General features: G+C 36.1%; 1 protein-coding gene across 1 annotated transcript; it reads left to right on the forward strand.

Moving 5' to 3' along the window:
- Window positions 1-427: 427 nt before the first annotated feature.
- Window positions 428-7,665, forward strand: LOC109533411. The gene is made up of 2 exons (XM_019898723.2): window positions 428-667; window positions 6,159-7,665. The coding sequence occupies exon 2, from the start codon at window positions 6,168-6,170 to the stop codon at window positions 7,614-7,616; it is 1,449 nt and encodes a 482-aa protein (XP_019754282.1). The 5' UTR covers window positions 428-667; window positions 6,159-6,167; the 3' UTR covers window positions 7,617-7,665.
- Window positions 7,666-20,805: the final 13,140 nt, after the last annotated feature.

Consider the following 20,805-nt stretch of genomic DNA (forward strand, 5'->3'; position numbering starts at 1 on the left):
GTTTGCCAAAAACTGGTAAAAAGAACATAGTTTTATCTTCCAAATGCATTCGCAAGAAGCTGGAAATGCTGGATAATAACCGAGCTTTCTATGAATCTTCGAGAAGCTCAGTTTTCCTTCGAGTTTTAGTTTTCTCAAATCCTAAAATCTTAATAAATAGGCAGCTCTAAAGCAAGTCAGGTGATCCTATGAACTTCAATTTACTGCTACTATTTTCTGAACCTTGGACGTCCTGGTTGCCTAAGCATATTGATCAAAGATTAACAGCATCCGATTTGCCAAGATAATGTCGCTTGGAAAATTTTTGAACTTTATACAGCGTCATTATCAAAAGTACGAATTTTACGACCAGGGCAAACACACATTCATATTTCGCATATTACCTGCCATCAACTCGATATTAATCTTCTGATAAGCGTTATTATCAAAACATACCTAAACCAATTTTTCTTATCTGCGCTAGTTTCGTCGACAAATGACAACCATACCAGGTTAATTTTTCGCCAAGGTTTCTCGTAAAATGTCACGGTTTCATGTGGGATTATTTATATTTTGTTGAAACCGCCGCCGGTATGCACAAGATGTTCAGGCATTGTGAGGAGGAGCTATAAGTAAGGCGAGGAGAAGACCACATAATACTGGAGAGGAATTTATATCTCCCATTTCGGTAAGTTTTAGTGCGGAGGCAAATGTACGTTAATTAGCATTCATCAGTTCAGTCCAAACATTGACTAACAACAATTGTCTTATTAGTTAAGGGGGAAATTTGGAAAGATCAAGAAGTGTGTGTGTGTGTGTGTGTGTGTAGCAAAATTGCGATTATTGTAATTTTAGCCTACTTTGTTTGTCTGCGATTATTTAAAGACGAAGAACTGAAGAGAGCTTTGATTGAATGTAAAAGAAATTTTCATAGTTCCTATTTTACTTCTTCTGGTTTATTCGTTATTAATTTTTTTGGTTTATTTTACGTTAACTAAGAACTTCGTTATGTCTTTAACATATCTATATTGTCCTTCAAAAAAGCTTCCTTTACCACAGCAAACTTTTTTTCAGTGTACAACATAATTTTTCGTCCAGTGTATTAACATTGAAATGACCGAAACTTTAGGGTGACAAAGTTCTATAAATCCGATGATTTTTTATATTTCTTTCAGTCCACTACGTTTTTTTGTGTTTCGTGCAAACGACAAATGTTGACAAGTTTTGTATTCGAAAGTACTTTTATTGACTGAAATTCCGCGATTTGCAAAATAGCCTTTAATAGCAATGTAATTATTGCACTTTTCGCTGCATTTTGATTGCAGAGTTTGAAATCCGGTTCTGCTTCTCTTCTTCTTCTGCTCTGAAGAAGAATTTTATTTCACATTATTTGTAGCTTTCAATTAATCGTTCTTTCGTTTTAATTTTTAATTCTCGATTTTGTGTTGTTGGTTTTTTGCTGTCGCTTTATTTCTTATTATAAAATAGATCTAACTTTTTTTTAAAGAAATTTTAAAAAATTATTAGGAGTAGTTTCATCACGATAAACTTTCCTTTCTCTGTAAAAATCGGCACTTTCTTAACATAATGCTGACGTTTTGATCAGTCAACAGCGTATTTTTTAGAGGTTTATGCATCTAACGAATGGCGTAAAGCCTTGTTTCCAAAAGTACTCTTATTGACTTCCGAAATTTCAAAAATATCTGTTTGTCGAATAATTGTTTCAACATTTAATGTTTCAATTGGTTACGTTTTCTGCCTATCTCGTATGTAAAATAATTTTGTTTCGTATTTTTACACCTTCCGATCAATTTCTCTTGCGTTCGCATTTTTATTTTGAATTTCTTTTGCGGTCGCTTTTGTTGTTAGTATAAAAATATATGAGTTTGATGCCCATAAAGTATGTAAGTACACTAGGACAGAGATTGGGAGAGAAATTTAAAAAATATATTTTAAGGAAAAATAAATAGTTTTGAAAATGTATGTGACAAATGGCGTAAGGTATTTAATAAATAAAACTGTTATTGACTTAATTCAGAAATTATGAAAAAATCCATAAATAAACTATTTTTCTAGTTCCACTTTGGACTCAATTTTGGTTCAACTTTCCAACTGCAAGTAGTTTTAAATGCATTTCTTTGGCCAAAAATTGGTTTAAATAGTAATATTTAAAGAGATTACTTTTTCTGCCTACATTCTTCTCTAAGGCCACTTTAATTCACATTTTTAGCACCTTTTAATCAATTCTTTCGTTTGCGTTTTTAATCGTGGATTTTCTGAAGTTCACTTTTTTTCTCTTTCGCTGTTGTTTTGTTTGCTAGTTACAGAATGGAGATAGTAGAAGTAGAGAAAAGTTTTCAGAATCAAATTAAAAAGAAAACGAAACGTATTTTAGGAATAGTTATCATAAAGATTTCTTTCAGTGCAAATATCGGGAATTTTTCAACGTTATGCTGAAGCATTTTTTGACCTTATTGACGCAAATTCCGAAATTGTAAAAATTTCCTTGAATAAACTGTTAATTTCTTAATTCCTCTTTTTCATAGTTTAAAATAAATTAAACAATTGCATTTTACATTCCATTTTGATTGCACTTTCTTACTGTAGAGAGTATGAAATTAACTGATTATTATTTCGTTTTAATTTTTCATACTCAATTTCCTGTTGTTTGCATTTTTGCTTCTTGCTGTCGCGTTGTTTGTCAGTATGAAACAAATCTAACTTTAATGCACATAAAGTACATAGTAGGTATTTGGTATTTTAGCAGAGAAATGAAAAACAAAATTATTTTAGGAATAGTTTCATCACTATAAACATTTCTTTCAGTTTAAAAATCGACACTTGATTTTTGATGTAATCCTGAAAAATTTTTAAGTCCATTTCCTTAAATAATTGCACTTTGCGCTCCATTTTAATCGCACTTTCAAACTGCAAAGAGATTGAAATGCATTTCCTTTTCGAATAATTGTTTGAAAAATTATTATTTAAATTGTTTACGTTTTCTGCCTATCTTTTTATATGAAACATAATTTTATTTGATATTATATGCACATTCCCATCAATTGTTCTTGCGTTCCCATTTTTTATTCTGAATATATTTATTGTTTTCCTTTTTTTCTCTTGTGGTCGTTGCCAGTATTAAAAAATCTAAGTTTAATGCACATAAAGTATGTCAGCACAGTACGAGAGAGATTAGGGGAGAAAAGAAAAAGGTATATTTTAAGATTAAATATATCATTTTAGTGATTTATGCATATGACGAATGATATAAAGTCTTTAATAAAAAAACTTTACTTACTAAACTTTTATTGATTTTAGAAATTACGAAAAAATTCTTAAATAAGCTGATATTTTCTTAATTTCTGTTTTTCGCAATTGAAAAGAAATTAAATAGTCACACTTCGGACACTGTTTTAGTTGTACCTTATCTTGCAGATAGTTCTAAATGCATTTATTTGATCAAAAATTGTTTGAAATATTAATATTTAAAGAGATTACTTTTTATGCCACATTATTGTCTGTAAGTCCATTTTAATTCAAATTTGCTGCTCCTTCCAATCAATTGTTCTTTCGTTTGCATTTTTAATCCTCGAATTTCAAAAGTTTGCTTTTTTCTCTTTTACTGTCGCTTTGTCTGTTGCAGAATGTACATAGTAGAAATAGAGCAAAGTTTTCGGAATGTTATTTAAAAAAAAATATTTTAAGAATAGTTATAAAGGTTTCTTTCAGTGCAAATATCGGCACGTTTTCAACGTAATGCTGAAGCATTTTTTGAGTGTATTTGCATGTAATGGTATAAAGCCTTGCATCCAAAAGTACTCTTATTGACGCAAATTCCGAAATTGCAAAAATGTCCCTAAATAAACTTTTAATTTCTTAATTCCTGTTTTTCATAATTAAAAAGAACTTAAATTATTACACTTTGCACTCAATTTTAATTGCACTTTCTTACTGTAAAGCGTATGAAATTAATTAATTATTCCTGCGTTTTCATTTTTCGTACTCAATTTCGTGTTGTTTCGATCGTTTTGCGTTTTTCTTTCTTGATGTCGCTTTGTTTGTTACGATGAAACGAATCAAACGTATTTGCTGTTTAAGCAGAGACATTTAAAAAATATATCTTTCAGGAATAGTTTCATCATCCTAAACTTTTTTTTCAGTGTAAAAATCCATACTTAATTTTTGACGTAATCCTGAAGCGTTTTTTGAATCCATATCCTTAATTTCTGTTTTTCGCAATTTAAAAGAAATTAAATAATGGCACTTTGCGTTATATTTTGGTCGCACTTTCACACTGGAAATCATTTTAAATGCATTTCCTTGGCCAATCATTGTTTGAAAAATAAGTTTTTTAAATGTTTACGTTTTCTGCCTAACTTGTTGTAAATTTTATTGACTTAATTCAGAAATTATGAAAAAATCCATAAATTATTTTAGTTATTTTTTTAATTCATATTTTCGCAATTGAAAATAAAATAAATAATCACACTTTGGACTCCATTTTTATTGCACTTCACTACTGCAAATAGTTTTTAATACATTTCTTTTGCCAACAATTGCTTCAAATATTAATATTTGAAGTGATTAATTTTTATGCCTACATGCTTGTCTGTAAGTCCATTATAATTCACGTTATTTGCACTTTCCAATCAATTGTTCTATCGTTTGCATTTTTAATTCTCGATTTTCTTCAGTTTGCTTTTCTCTCTTTTGCTGTCGCTTTCTTTTCTAGTTGCAGAATGTAGGTACATAGTAGAAGTAGAGAAAAGTTTTCGGAATGAAATAAAAAAAACATATTTTAGGAATAATTTGAGCACCATAAATATTTCTTTCGGTGTAAATATTAACACACAAGTTTGCGTTTTTTTTAAGTGTATGAAAAAGTAAGCGCTAATTGTTATCGCTTAGAACTAAACGCTTATTTAGATTCGTTTGGTTAAGAAATAGTTTGATTTTATTTTCATATCATCAGTGTTGAGTTTTCTGTATTCCTTGTTATTGGTCAATTTCTGCCTGTTTTCTGATAAGAGCGGCGAAGTGTCTTAGTATTTGTACGTTTAGTGACTGAAACACATTATTAAGCACACATTTTTAATATTTATTTTATACCACTGTACAATTTTTAATTTTAAAAAGACAGGCGAGTTAAAATAAGCCCAACATTGCAAAAGGTGTTTAAAACGCTATTTGAGCTTGGAATTGCTTAAAAATATTTTCTAATATTGGCTATTTTGTCGTAATATTAGAAAAATAGGCTCACATTTTCAAACTGAAACCTTAGGAAAGCTCTTCAAAAATATATAATATTTTCATTTTATTGAACAAAACTTTTCAGATTGTTTGCTTTTGCCATGTTGATTTTTACTGGAATATTTTGGTTTTGTTTGTTTCACGTAATTCAAGCAATGATATAAAGAGTCGTGTCCTCCTCTAGACATTTTTTCCAGTGTAGAATGAAGCATCATTATTTCATTCAAAAGGCAAGGTTGATTTTAGTGTAGCTACAAGGAAAATCGACAGAATTTCGAGAACTTTTCTTTAGGGTGTTTAAGTACCTATTCCTAAAATATGCATCTAAACGAAAAGGAATGTTTAACGTGCAAATGTGGAGTAGAACGCAACCGACAAAACCCTAAACAAACCAAATCGTTTTAAAGCTTTACATCCAATACAGCACTAGAAGTGGTTTAAGAAGTTGGAGCTTGTCAACAAGTAACTTTATCCAAGCAAATCCCACATATTCTCTATAGTTTGATCCAATTGCGTCTTGCGGAAATCTGGATTTGCTCCGTACCGGAAACAAACGTGGTTGTGAAATTGAGTTTTCCATGTCAAACAGTTGTTAGGCACTTGCAGTAAATCGCCGCAGCTAAAATTTCGTCTATTTGACTCGAACCTTCCAAATTCCAATCACGGTAAGCCGGCCCGCAAACAAAGGAATTTTATTTGCACCAATGCAACCGATTCGATGGCGTTCTTGCTCTAAGCATTCGGAAAACTTAGGTTCAATTTACATTTTAAATTTTCAAACGTGGAATTTTTGCGTTTAGCCTTTCAGTTCAAACAGTCCAATTTTCGATTCGTAGGTGCATTTTACATTTCGGTTTTAGCTGCAGCTGCTTTCGCTGCAGGCCAATAGGGAAGAATTACCCGTAAATTAAGAAACTTTTTGTTGCTAGATTATCAACATGCGCTCACAAATTTACCTCTGCCCAGCTGATCGGAAGTATGCTTGCAGTTGGGAAGGGCCATCCGAGAACATTCTGCATCACTTCAGCTTAGAACATGAAGATCTTCTGTTTCACAATGGAAGTGTCGATATCGCCCTTCATGTGGCTTCGGAAAACCGACTTCTATTTGTCGATGGAGAAATCTACTTGTTCCAAACGAAAATCGACCACGACCACGTGAACATGTACTTAAGATTTTTAGGGCCCGCCCATGTGGCATCCAACTTCAGCTATGATATCGAAGTCTCCGCCAGTGGCATGAAAATGAGCAAACAAGACATTGAATTAAAAAATGGCTTTTTTAGTGTCGGTTTAGAGTGCTTACGCACATTTTTCGGAGATGTGGATTTGATAAACTGCCACCTGATAATCAGCGGTGATTCAACGAGTATTCATTCGGATGACGGCATTAGTATTTACGTTAATCCTCCTGATAGCTCCGACGTTTATTTAGGGAATATTAATGAGGACATGGACGGAGCCCTGTCGGTCTCAAATTTGGACTTGCATGACTTTTTCTCCACGCCCAAAGACGGAAATTCGCCAGTGGAAGTCATAGAGGGCAATGACATGAGTTTCAATGAAACTCACAGAGCTACATGGTCTGGGACAAAATTAAACGGTCCAAAAGTGCGCCCAAGTTCTTTGAGTAGATCGCAAACATTCTCGTCTGAGGACGTTCAACGGAGCTCCATTATGAAACGGCAGGCAAGCATGAGGAGCCTCAGCTCCATCTCTGAAGCTGACTTAAACTTGGTTCTTCAATGCTCGAATTGCTCTGGTCATCTGGCGCCTCCAATATTTCTGTGTGCTCATGGACACAACATTTGCACAAGCTGCTATCGCGACACCAGAACATGTTCGATTTGCCAGTCGGATATAACAGCGGAACGGAACGAAGAGCTCGAAGGCAAAGCTTACAACTATCAGTATTCTTGCATCAACAGCAAGCACGGGTGTCCGCAGAAGTTGCCCTATCAGGAAATCAACGACCATCAGATAAATTGCACATTTTGCGACTATACTTGTCCCATAACGCACTGCGGTTTCAAGGGGCCCTACAAACCGATGTTATGCCACTTGAACGTGATCCACAGCAGTGTCAAGCTCTTTCAGTCCTTCATAGCGATTTTCCAAAAAACCCAAGAAGTTTTTCTGGTAAACGAGAAATTGGGCATTTTCTACTGCACGTGGACTCAGGTCGATAACAGAATCGTTTGGAAGGCGAAATTCTGCGGGCCCAAGTCGAGAAAGTTCTTCTGCGAGCTGAAGTTCCAAAGGAAGAACTTCAAGAAGCCGATGCTGTTGAGTAGATGCGACGATTACTATTTTAAGGAAATTAGCATACCCGAGCTAAAAGAGCTGAAGCTGAAGGCGAAACATTCAGTGCTGACTGTGACGCGATGACCAGACATTAGTAGTTGCTAAACCGTAATAAATCGCTAATGCTATGGTTTTTTTGCTTTTTATTGTCATTACCCCAGTATTTCACCATAGTTTATTTGCCGCAAATCGTAATTAACCAGTTGGTCAGAGCTAAGAATAATCCGGCAAAAATTATTTTATTCGCCGAAAAAATTGACTTTTGATTTCTTGGTTCAGATCATCTCACATCTATGATTTTGAAGGAGGCACCTCCAAAATGACTAAGATTAGGCATTTTCAAAGTATCGGTTTCTACTAGGTAATAATGAATAAAAAATCAGTATTTCGAATTTGATTTTTTTATAAATAACACTCCCTGAACATCGAAGGATAGTACGAGTACAACGCTAATATCATCAATTTTGTGAGTCACGTTTACAAAGCCGACACAAATCAGGTTCCGGATAGATTTTTCTGAAGCTTTCGGATCGGAAGTCCATCGGATCGAATGTCCACTAAATATGATAACAGACTCAGCTTCTCGCCTGCTTGGGATTCGCAGACGCAAAGTTTTAAGTAAGCGAGTGTAATTGACTGAGGCCATCAATTTTGTGAGTCACATTTACAAAGCCAACGAAAATCAGGTTCCAGGTTGATTTTTCTTAAACTTTCCGCGCGTATGGGGTCAAGTGTTCACTAAAGATGGTAAAAGATCCATCCTGCCTGCTTTAGTCTGGAATTGGCGTGGGTAACTCAGTGAATTTTCAGGAGTTGGCGTAGTGATGCCGAAATGACTTTGGGCGTCAACACAACGCACCGGCACAGTATCGTTTGGTAACATGTTAGTAAGAAAGATTGTGGCGACGTTTTTTGCGGCATAGTGAGGTGCGGTTAGTTATAGCGTAAAACTCAGAAATGACAAATACTTTACAAGTTCAGAGTTTTGCGCTCAGTAGAGAAGAGTGCACTCTAAATTCCGTCAAAAATTCGAACTTCACTCATCGTCAAGACAAATTTAGAAGGATTTCTAAGAACTAATTCCGGATACATTTCGAATTGAGTTTTTTGAAACACATTTTTCAGAAACAAAAAATACTCTAAGTTCAGTGTCCAGTGAGTTGTGTCCAGTAGACAAGAGTGCGCTCTAAACGTCAAAATTTAGAATTTCACTCATCGTTAAGAAAAGGTTGCATATGATTTTAAAAAGCTGTCGAAGAACACATTTTGCATCGCGTTTTTCGAAAAAAAATTCTCAGAAACGAAAAATAATCTTCAAGTTCAGAGGAAGAAGTTCTTGCTCTCTAAATGTCGTCAAAATTTCTTAAAACCTTCAAACATTCATTCAAATCACATGAAACCCTGAATTTTGCTTTCTTAAATGTTGATTTGAAAAGGAGAAACTTTGCGCAACGGCAGACTCTTCAATAAAAAAATTAAACTTCCAAAGTAAAGCCAGTAGAAACTTGAGAGACTGACATTCTGTAGAAAACGTTTTTTAAATGAAGTTTTGGCACAAAGCTCCAACTAAATGTCTGATGTTCAAATTTCGTGTGACTTTTTGTGACAACACTACCAGAATTTACTCACACACCTTGTTATAACTAAACCGATTTACCAATTCTCTATCCAATGATATAAAACGAACTCTGTGGCTCAAATGGTTCTCAAATCTTTCAGTAAATTTCGCAATTTCCACAAAAAAACAGACAAAACTAAATTTCTTGACTTTTTTGATAAAAAACATAAAACTAGAACCCATATTTGCATACCTGAAACGGTTCTTTGGAGACAACCTTCAGATGAGCTTCATGTAAAAATACAAAGCCGCACACTGTCAGTAAGCTGATACTTAATTGATGTTTGCATCGAATACTGAAACCCAAATTTCCATATTTGAAGCGTTTCTTTAGCGAAAAAGCTTCAGATGAGCTTATATAAAAATGCAAAGCCGCCCAAAATATTCTCGTTTATAAATCAACTACCAAAGAATAGCTCAACGAATATCAAATCCACGCTACGAGTCAGTTAATGAATATGGGACTAAAAGTTTTACATGTACAGTGTACATGTGAACCAGGGGCAAGGTAATGCTAAGCTTACTTAAAGGTAAGCTAAAGAAGAAACATAGCTAAGCTAAAAAAGGAAATGTGCTCAGTACAGCCGAAAATCTGCCCAAAGCCAGAGTTATTTGAAATCAGCAAAGCAAAGAGATAAAAATATAACGAAACCATAAAACTTCAGTTGCTTGTCTGAAAACTAAACTCAGGTCATTCTTACCAGCTTTCTGTTAGCTCAGATTGGAGCTAGTCTCAGATTGGACATTTGGACAGAACCAATGAACGAGCGAGGTTTCTTAGGTGTGACATGTCATTTTCTTCAAAATAATAAAATGCATATGCTCTATCTAGCTACCCGTACGCTCAATGAAATGTTCGGGCTGTTTGGCTCACACAATAAATCACATTGTTGAAGAGGCTTGAAAATTCCCAAGTGTGAAAACAGCGATATATAAGGTTCGTAAAATTGTAGTTTGAATAAAAAATACGTATTAATGGTTCTGAACAGTCAGTTTTAAAACACATTGCCGATATCAAACAAAATGGAATTGAATTATATCTATGAAAAGTGACCCAATTGGAGACATACAAACCGTATTTCCTAACTTTTATGAGTGAATGTCTATTTCCTAAAGCTGGTGCTGCTATGATGTAATAGAAATAAACTGCTCAACAAAATAAACATTACGCGGCCAAATTTGCCTTAAATTTGGAACATGATAAATTCTGACTGCTGCAAGGATCGGAGAAAAACATCGATGTTTCGCAAACATCGATGTAATTCGTTCGATGTTCTATATTTTTACCATCGATGTTGTGAATTTGGGATATCGATATATCGATGATTATGGGACATAAAGTTAGATCCTGAAATGAAAACATCGGACATTTGATGTTGATACTAGATAGAAACATTTTCTGTAAACTCTGATAGTGCCGATACTAACGATACCGCGACATAGCGGTCCATTTCCAGCTGCACCCGAAAAAAGCATCTTTTTGCAGTCAGTTGACCGAAAAATGTAAGTTGAATAAATTTAGTCAATTATTTAATAGTCATAGTAGTAGTAAAATAAAATTATTTAAGTTTAAGTTAATCAATTTGAAATTTCTATGCAACGACAAACTATGAGAACATCGATGTTGTCAAACATCAACGTTCTGCCTTCGATGTTTCCCTAAAATCGATATTACCTTTCGCTGTCAACCCCGATGGCTGCTATGGATGTTATAGGATCGATGTCCCATCCCTGTAACAGCAGTCAATCTTAAGTCATGTCAAGCATAGATCATCCTAAAGGGTTCAGAATTAAAGGATTGTTTAAAAATAAATTTAACTTTGATTCAAAGTCTACCATAATACCAAATTTGTTGGGGAATTCCGATTGGGTCACTTTTAATGCAATCCTATGGATTGAATTTTTCTCTTGAGTCGACAATAATATTTGTATCTTCTTACATGACGTTTTAACTTCGACGGCAGCTGTAGATTTTTAAAATCGGTCCAAGGAGAAAAATTAAATTTTTACAAGACGAAAAAGTCGATTTTTTGACATCACTATTAAATTCATTCAATTAACCACTAAATTCAGTTTGTGTTAGCATGATTGAAAGTTCTCATAAGATAATAACTCGAAAAGACCTAAATAATCTAAACGGACTGAAATGAAATGAATCTACATGGTAGGTACCCAAGTAAACAGTTTTCATTAACTTAATACGTTAAGCGCAGTTTGGCAACACCGCTTGAAATTTAAGCTAAAAATGGCGATTTTCCTCAAAGTTTGTGAGTGTTTTTTGGCATAATTTATGGACCATCCACGAAAGTTTTCACTGAGAGTGCTTAATTTTAAGTGTTCTTTAAGGTCAGAATGGACAAAACTACAACTTCGGAGATGTTCAAACGACTCGATCACCCAAAATTTAATTCCATTTTCCTCCAACAAAAGTTTTTGTCTGTCTAAAATCGATTTTTAAGAAATTTAAATTCTGGTTTAACAAGGCTTCCATAATTTCTTAATGCCAATTTCCAATGCATTAATAATTTCTATAAAACTAGTGAGCAATTCAATAACTACTCGGGTCTAATCTGTTCAAGTATTCTGTTTGATATTGTCTAAGGGTCAGCCTTTAAAACTAACTTATTAATTCAGACTTAATAACTGAAAAATACACCAGCTTACAGACCAATAATATTTTTATTACCTACTAGCAATTAATATTTTATTGCTGACACGCTAGATCAACTGTTCAGTGTGATTATTTCATTATGCGAACAGAAATATAGTATTGTCCAAAGATCGGCACTTAATGGCAAGATTATCATCTCATATAAAAGTTAGCCAGGGTCAGTAAGCTCGACATAATTCAAGTTAAAGGTGCATAACTGCATGGTAAATAAAATAAATTTCGCCTCAAAATGGCGATTCTAGTCTGACACAACTAGTATTGGACTTAAGTTACTGGGCGGGAAATTTAAAAAGTCACTGATATATCAGGCGCTCCTTGTAGTATGCGGCTTTAAAGTCGCAAAATTATAGTTGAAAAAATCATTCGTTTTAATAGTCGTAGATATTAATTGACAGACTCTGTTTTTATCAAAAATAGTTTTGAAATTGTGGAATTTGTTTACCTTATTTACTATGCCTAAGTGAAAATGTGTGTGCATTAGTAAGAAAGTGTTTTCTCATTTCGGGTGGATGAGTTAGTTTTTATTCGTGGAATCTTGCAAAAAATAGCTTATTTAATGAGCTTTAAAAACAGTTTGGTGCGTCCCAATTGAGAGTAAAAGGAAAGTTTTAAAGTCAGGACAATGATCCTAAGAATAGTGCTCGGGTTGTGCAGGAATCCATGATTTATAACTGTCCAAATGCTTGCTGCACAATATTACTAATACAATTCAGTAGAAACAGACTTTATTGGAAGAGTTGGGCAAAATTTGGGGAGGATTTGATTTTCTGTTTTTTTTTTTTTAATTTACAACAGGCAATAAACGCCCGAATATTTTCGTGGCGCAATAAAAGTGCAATGATTGATTTTCCATTTGGTTTCCTTTGTCAGTACAAGGTTTCTCCATGCGTTATTGTCAGAATTTTTAATTTTTTTTTTTCAACATATAATTATAGGGGCGTTCGTTTATACTTAGTACAAGTACTATGAAAACATATATTTACACTCCCAAACGATAGACAATGTGATTGTAATGGCAGTTCGTCAGGTGGTCGATTGAGAGAATACATCTGAAATCAATTTAGAAAAAATAATTGAGTAACCAGTTCAACAAGAATTAGATTTAGATTATTATTATCATTAGAATCATTAAAACATGTCAGAATCAGCTACAAGCGCCAAACGTGTCTCAAACAAGGAGCGACTCACGCAGAGTGCTCACTTGGAGTCAATAGTTATCTACCTATAACTTAATTTACAGTAGTAAGTTTACTCTATCGGAGTATAATCAATCTATTTCTGAACGCCGCAAAACTTCAACCGAAGTTGTATCCTGCCACGGCTAAATTTGGGTTGCTAAGAGGTATTCAGGGTACGGCGCACGAAATACCTCCCCAAGAAAAGCCCTGCTAAACCAGAGTTGTTAATAGGTATTAAGGGTACTGTGTGCGAAATACCTGCTTAGGAAAAGCCTTACTAGTCACCGGCATTTATCATGATAAACAGCATCTCAATTGGCCACTAGGTACTGCGGGTCACCCACAGCCAGTACCCGCCTACTAGCGTTCTCTCTCTACTGCGGGACATCCACAGCCAGTACCCGTTCCTAACATCATTACTCAAGAGACCCAAAAACTGAATAACAGTCTTACTCAAGTACTGTTGTACGTCTACAGCCAGTACTAGGTACTTCTCTATTCACTTTTATGCTTTTCAATGAAGCTTTAACAGTATTCAACTTTAACTAAACTCTTAAAGAAAACCAGTTTAATGTTAAAAATGTAAATAAATATAAAGACTCAACAGAAGAAAGATAAAGTGAAGTTATTAAAATTTCTATAAAGAAAGTGAATATTCAAATTAAGCCGAAACGGTTACTCTGTGAAGAAACACACTCATTAACATTACCTTGAGTGTTAAGCCAATAAGAAATATTGAAAAGGCTACTCTGTGAGAAAACTCACCTGATGATTGATTCTCACACTAACACGAAATCACACTGATTTTTGTTGTACTCGACATGAATTTGAACTAATAGTACTTCTGCGTGTGTTGAAGGTTTTTTTAGACTTAGCCCAGTTAAGGCTTTTAGTCATTAGCGCTGGCCTATGAGTAAGCCTAGGTGAGGAAGGGAAGTATTTGCCTGAGATTAATGATTGAAAAAAAAATAAAAAATAGATCCACTAAAAAAGACAAGATATGTTTTGGGTAGTTTGGAAGAAACCGGTTTTGTGTTAAACCTTATTTATTTTTATTGAGTTTAAATTTAGTTTTTCATTAAGCCGGGTTTTTGCTTAAGGTGGGTGTGGGTGTGCTTTTAGACTATTGCGAAAGTAACTTGAACTGGAGTTTTGGGATTGTTCGGGAATGTCTCTTGGATTAGGAGATTTGTGTGGTCGAGGATTTTGGTTTTGAACTTTTTGTGTAGTTTAGAAATGAATTCCTGAATCGTTTCCATTTCGAGGTTTTTGTGGATTTGGATGTTTCGAATTTACCAAGAGGCGCGTGAAATTCGTAGGAGTTTGTTTTGGAATGTTTGGAGCTTCTTGATGTTTGTTTTGCATGTTGGCTGATGACAGGTGCCCTGTAACAAACTTGTGCTCTGATCACTTGTTTGTAAATTAGAGTTTTGTTTTGTAGTGAGAGTGTGCTTTTGCGATTAAGAAGAGGGTGTAGGGGTGTAGGTTAGGGGTAGGTTGTGGATGTTTTGGAGTTTCCAAACCAAGCCCTCGTGACATTTTTTTTTCGGTGAGGTTTGGGAAATGCTCTTTTCTGCACTCCCAGAGCTGGTAGTCTGTCGCTCTTGGTTGTGTGGGACTCCAGCTAAGCTGTTTACCCATTAAAACCCTTTCCTCACCGCCGAGGTGGTGTTTGGCCTTGCACCGCGGTCATTTCTGTCCTATTGTGCCCTTCTGTCCTATTGTACCTTCGTGCCATACTTTGTCGAAAGCCTTTTCTATGTCCAGGAAAATGATTCCAGTGGAGACCTTTTCCTGGAGAGCGATCGTGATATCTTGAATTAGCCTGGCTGCTTGCAGTACGGCATCATGTTTTTGCATGAAACCAAACTGCTCCAGAGGCATCGTTTGGGAGAGTAGATAGTTGAGGCATTCAAGGAACAGTCGTTCGGTGAGTTTTGAGAGAATAGAGAGGAGGCTCATAAGTCTCCAGTTTTGAGGGAACGTTTTGTTTTTAGTGGGTTTGGGAATTAGCATGATAGAGTTGGTTTTCCAGGACGTAGGAAATTCTCTGAGGGAGAAAGAGGCGTTTATTAAAGGTAGGACTTGGTTTAGGATACTTTCTGAAAGATGTTTTAAAATTTTGTTTGTAATTTGGTCTGGTCCGGGAGCTTTGCGGGTTTTGAGGCCGGATATTTATGTTTTCAGTTCGGTAAGTGTTACGGGTGGAATTTGGGGGCCGTCTGGGCGAATTTGTCTGTTTGATTTCTCTGAGGTTTTTTTTAACTTCTTCTTCGAAGTCAGAGTTGTTTGTCTGGGACATGTTGGGATAAAACTGGTGTTCTAGGGAGTCGGCGAAGACTTCCGCTTTCTCCTCATCCGTACAGACCAGTCCTCTCTCTCCATGTATTGGGGGAAAGTGTGTTTTTGCTTTTCCTCTCAAACTCTTGACAATTTTCCAGGCGACGTCGTCGCCTGTTGGGATGTTTTCCAATAGCTCGGACCACTTTTCGTTTTTAATGTTTTTATTTGAATCTGTATTTGTTTAGTGCGGTGGTCTGCTTCTTGGTTGAGAACAGCATTAGAGAATTGCTTGGCCGTGGGTTTTAGTTTGTTTCTGTTTTTAATAAGTTGTTTAAGTTCTGGCGAAAGGCCGAACGGGTTTTTATTTGAGTTTAGTTTTTGGCTTTTGTTTCGCAAGCGATGGAGAGATAGAATTTGAAATTTTCTCTGAAAGGGAGTTACGCTCTTTTACGTTTTTGGGAGAGTGGTCTTGAATATGAATCTCGCCCAGGTAATATGTGAGGGCGGTCCAGTCGGTGTATGTTATCGGGGATAAGGGGTTGTTTGTGTATTGTTCGTTGATGTCAATGATTATGGGGTTGTGATCGGAGCTGAGTGAGTCAGAGTTCTGTATGTTAACGGAATTGGAAATGTCTTTTCTCAGGGCTATGTCTAGTATGTTTGGAGTTTTGTAGTGGTAGTGAGTTGGGTCTGAGGGAGCGTGAATTTGGAAATGTAGGTGTTGTGAGTATTTGCTAAGTTTTCGGCCTTCGTCGTTGGGAGACTTGCAACCCCAAATGGTGTTTTTGGAGTTTAAGTCTCCTGCAAGAATTGTAGGGATATTTTTTGGGGAAAAGGTTGTCATAGTCTTGTACAGTTGTGTTTATGTTGGGGGGTTCATAGACAGAAATTATACAAATTGGGGTGTTTTCCATGGTAAGTATTAGTGCTGTGTGTTCTATTTGGGTGTTATTGATTGGAGGGCTTGAGTGATGAAAGAGGAAATTTTTGATCAGAATAGCAGTGCCGCCCCCTCTGCTGTTAGGACGGTCGTTACAGTAAATTTAGAGTTATTAATTTTGAGTTTAATTTGTGTTTGTAAAAAGGTTTCTTCAAGAAGTGCAATGTCCAGATCGTTTTCCCCGAGATTCATATATAAACTCATATCAAATTCATATTCAACTTCAATAGTACTGCTCGTGATTTTACCCTTATTTACTGACAGATTTTCACCCCCAGGTTGGGTCGAGTTTGAGTCAATTTTAGCCCCAATTCTTCGCGTTGGGAGCTTATAAGCTCAATCCCTGATTTCTAAGAATTTTGGAAAGTTTTCGTTGGGCGGTAGAACGAAGCCCTTTAGAAACGGCAGGCGGTGCCTATTGAAACGGTCTTCAATTTTTTTCGCATGTTCTCATCCCGCTAATGTATATATATATATATCAAACTTTCTCCGCGCGGCTTATATGCCCGTGTGGGTGTTCGTTTAGAATTTATTGGTTTCGTTATTTACTTACGTCTTACACATTTCAAATTCGTAGCCTGCTTGAATATCAAATTCAACTAAGTGTAGGATCTCCCAGTGCTATGTCAGCAGAATAAAATAAAATAACGAGAATACTTTTAGCACCAAAAATTCGTCATATTGACGCTTTCGTGGGAAACTATGAATAAATGCGATGTGTAAAAAATTGCAAATTTGATTGATTATAGTTCAATCAGTCAAAAATGTGCAACCCATTTCCCATAATATCCAATTGTCTAAATCGCGCTTATCATGCAAACATGCATGCTAATCATTCCTCCCGATAAAAATTTGTTGACACAATCGTGATAAGAAAAGCACTGGCGACACGTATATTCCACCAGTTTACCTTCGAGCTCGCGTAAAAATAAATTAGTAGTCGAATGCCAAGCATTAGAAAAGATGTTCCAAGTGCCCGAAACGTTTCTAAATCAGTTAAAGTGCCACTTTTGCGACGGCTATTTGAACGCGAAACCTGTGGTCGTGAAAGATGGAAAGCAAATATGTGCAAAGTGTTACGGCATTCTGCCTCAAACCGAGAAAAATGGTTGCGTCCGCGAAATCAGCTATGAAGCCATTGCGAGTTGTTTGGTGTTTCCATGTCGGTATCATCAGATGGGTTGTGACTACAAATTCGCCTGGAACACTGGAAGTAGACACGAATTGGAATGCTCCCAACGGTACTTCACTGTTCCAGACCTTGTTGTCACTAATAGAAGAAATTCGGCGGGTTCAGAGACCCAAAAATCCTCCAGTATAGTTGAAATTGAAAACTCCGTCAACAACACGTTGGAACGGACGTATGTATTTCCGCCGCTCAACGAAGAAAACAACAACGATGCACTTTACGAAAACATCTACTCAACAATCAACACCAAACCGAGATTGCACTGCTTAAGCTGCCATGTGGAAGTTGATAAATCAACCAGAAGTGTGTGCTTGTTTGGGCACATCTCCTGTCTTAACTGCAAAAGAGATATGTGCGTGGCTTGCGTGAAAAACCTAGACGGTACATCGACAATCGCCTGCAAAAACGCCTCCAAAGGCTGCGAAAAACTGCTGCATCAAGAAGACGTGGGTCACCACAGAGACAATTGCGAATTCAACGAAATCGCTTGCCCATTCGACCGATGCAAACTGAAACGCATCCATCCAGCCCTCATAGAACATCTAAAATTGAATCATGGAAACGAAATAGTGCTATCAACAGCGCTGAGCAGAACTCTGGCTCAAAGTGATGAAACAATTGTGATTTTGTGCTACGAGGGCATTTTTAGGTGCGTTTACTATTACTACGCAACTTCAGTCGAGATTTTTGTTGTGTATCTGGGACCGTGCGTTAAATCATTGGATTACTACTTCGAAGTGGCAGTGGAAGTGAACAAGAGGAGCATCAAGAAGAAGCTGGGATGCGCCAATTGGAATAACAACATGCTGGCCAAAGGCGTTGAATTTGATAAGAAGGAGTTCAACATTAGTGCAGATCAGCCACTGAGATTTGAAATGAATCTGAAGTTGCATCGCGTCAGTTTTTCGTAGGTGTTTACTCATTTTTTTTTATTTAATAAAGTTTCAACTGTGAAATATATATAATTTACACCAAAAAACCTCGTTACTGAATTAATTACTTATCGCTCTTTGTACTAGTGCTGAACGTCGAATTACTTCTAATGAATCATTCTGTGATAATTTCATATAAGTAGCTGATGTAAATTATATTTGTAGGAATTTTATGAGAATACTCTTAGGGAATGAGGATTTGTAAATAGAGAAAGTATTATTTGTCATTTATTTAATGAATACGTGATAGTTTTTGAGATACGATGATGTGGATTCACTTAAGTTTGTATAGAGATGTTGTTTTTACAATTTCTAATTGATTTAGTTAATTTTTCATATTAATTGATATTATCTATTGTATGAACGTTATTAGACTTTGGGTTATCGTGTCATTGAGTCGTTTTTTATTTTTTTTACCTTAAAACCCGTCAAACACTTGAAATTAAGCACTTTCCGGTCTCGGTCAAGTTATGACCGAGATATTACCGGTAATGTGCCGAAGTCATTCAAAATTACCTCAAAAGGATTGAGGCCTGGAGGAGGTCCCGTGGAGGACAGTTATAATATTGTTTTTCACGTATACTTCACTTTCCCAAGCATAAAATGGCTAACCCTGTATTTTCAGGGATCTCGTCCAGTCTGTTTTGGTGTCGTTTTCTGACGCTTTCCTCCTTGAGTGATTGTACATATATAGTAAATTTTGTGATGCAATTAGCCATCTTCCTTTTTTTATTATGCGTGATGTATGGTGTATTTTTGTTGTTCCTTGTGGTAAAAATATGTATTATACGAGCAATTGTTTAACTACTGTGGCGCAGATTCCCCCTCCATTCGCTCGAGTTGCGAGCGGAGGGCATTTCCGGAGTCTCTCCCCCGGAATGGGAATCGCGACCCTGTCCCTGCATTTTGAGCGATGGAATGGTGGATGCGCACCAAAAAAAAGATCCAAGTCCAACGCACAAAATTTAATGGATACCGTGGGGTTCTCCCACGTGACGGGATGCCAGGTACTTCTTTTGGGTAGTACCCCCCAGCTTGCGCGCGATTCTGCGCGCAATGTAAACTACCAAGAATAAAAGCAAACAAAACAAAACAACAACGAACAAACGGAACTGCAACCAACTACAATTAATAATATATAAAATAAACTAAAATTACGGGAGTCTATGGCTCGGGTACCTGTGGCGAGCACAATTGTCCCACGTACCGCGGCGGGCAAATAGTCTTGTCTCCGGGCGCGCACAATAGTCTCGCGGTGGGTTCACCGGTTTCCCGGGGGATCAAGGAGCAAGGATGCTCCGTAAAAAACTGGATTTCCTTGAAATCCAGCACTCAAATAAAAAAAACAAAATGGCGTGGCGTGGCGTCGGTAGCCTTCTTTTTTGAGTACCCTAGACTGTCTCCGTACGCGTTTCCTTCGGGACTGGTTCACAGGACTGACCGTACGATCCCTTTTTCCCGACCGCACCCCCGCACCACCCTCGAACCCGAACGCACTGGCCGCCACCGCGCACCATTAGTTTAAGGGTGAATGCGAGGGGTGTTTATGGCGGAAAAAGGAATTACAAAAAATAACTTTACTCCGCGGCACGTTACTACGATAAGGTTTTCTAAAGTAATATTTAGCATAATTCACGTTTCAGTAAATTTTTTTTGTGAATAGAAAACTAGGAAAATCATTTTTCTGGGGTTTTCCGCAATTCTATCGGAAATGAATTTCGAGATTTATTGGCTTTAATTATAAATATCTGATTAGGAATAAAAATTATGTGTAAATACTGAAGAGTTTCACAACAACAACAATTGTAATTTTACCACCAAAAATCACGTTTTTCAGAGTTTAACCGGACAAGTCATCATCCGAAGACGCTTTAGTTGCTTCCATTTGAGTTCAGCATATTAAAAAATATAATCAAGATTGTTTGCGCAAAAAACGTTTTATTTTGACTTTATAGCAAAAAGTGTCAAATACCCTATTTTCTCATTAATTTTCCGGCTGTGGACACTAATTTTAGGTCTTCCTTATATTTTTCCCTTATTCCACATTACGCCAGTTATACTCGCGCCAAATTTCATTCAAATCAGTGGATCCAATCTTGAGATATTAGATTTACGAACAAGAAGTTTTTTTTCTACACTGTGTGGCTACGGTCATCACATGAATGATTTTTGCAAATCTCTTCATTCATTTTACCATTCATTAGTTCAATTTCCGTCGGGCATAGAGCCCTTAAATTATGGCTGCCAATATAATTTACTAACTGCTTCTAACAATGGTAAATATTAATTTCAATTCAACTCATCCTGCAGAAAACCACTGTTCTTGCTCCCTTGGGAAAACTAAATCGTGATTAAAACGCAAAAACGAGTTTTTTTAAATTGAATATGCTTTCTGTTACTTAAAATGCATGTAATTTGGACTAAAAACCAAGCAAATTCATTGTTTAATTTAGCGATAAACC

This window comes from Dendroctonus ponderosae, unplaced genomic scaffold (assembly GCF_020466585.1).
Source record: "Dendroctonus ponderosae isolate FM_Combo_2020 unplaced genomic scaffold, Dpon_F_20191213v2 Dpon_F_20191213_1, whole genome shotgun sequence".
In the NCBI taxonomy this organism is placed as follows: domain Eukaryota; kingdom Metazoa; phylum Arthropoda; class Insecta; order Coleoptera; family Curculionidae; genus Dendroctonus; species Dendroctonus ponderosae.

Bases quoted from the DNA above. Each gene is read 5' to 3' on its own strand.
- LOC109533411 (XM_019898723.2), top strand. From the start codon at position 6,168: ATGCGCTCACAAATTTACCTCTGCCCAGCTGATCGGAAGTATGCTTGC.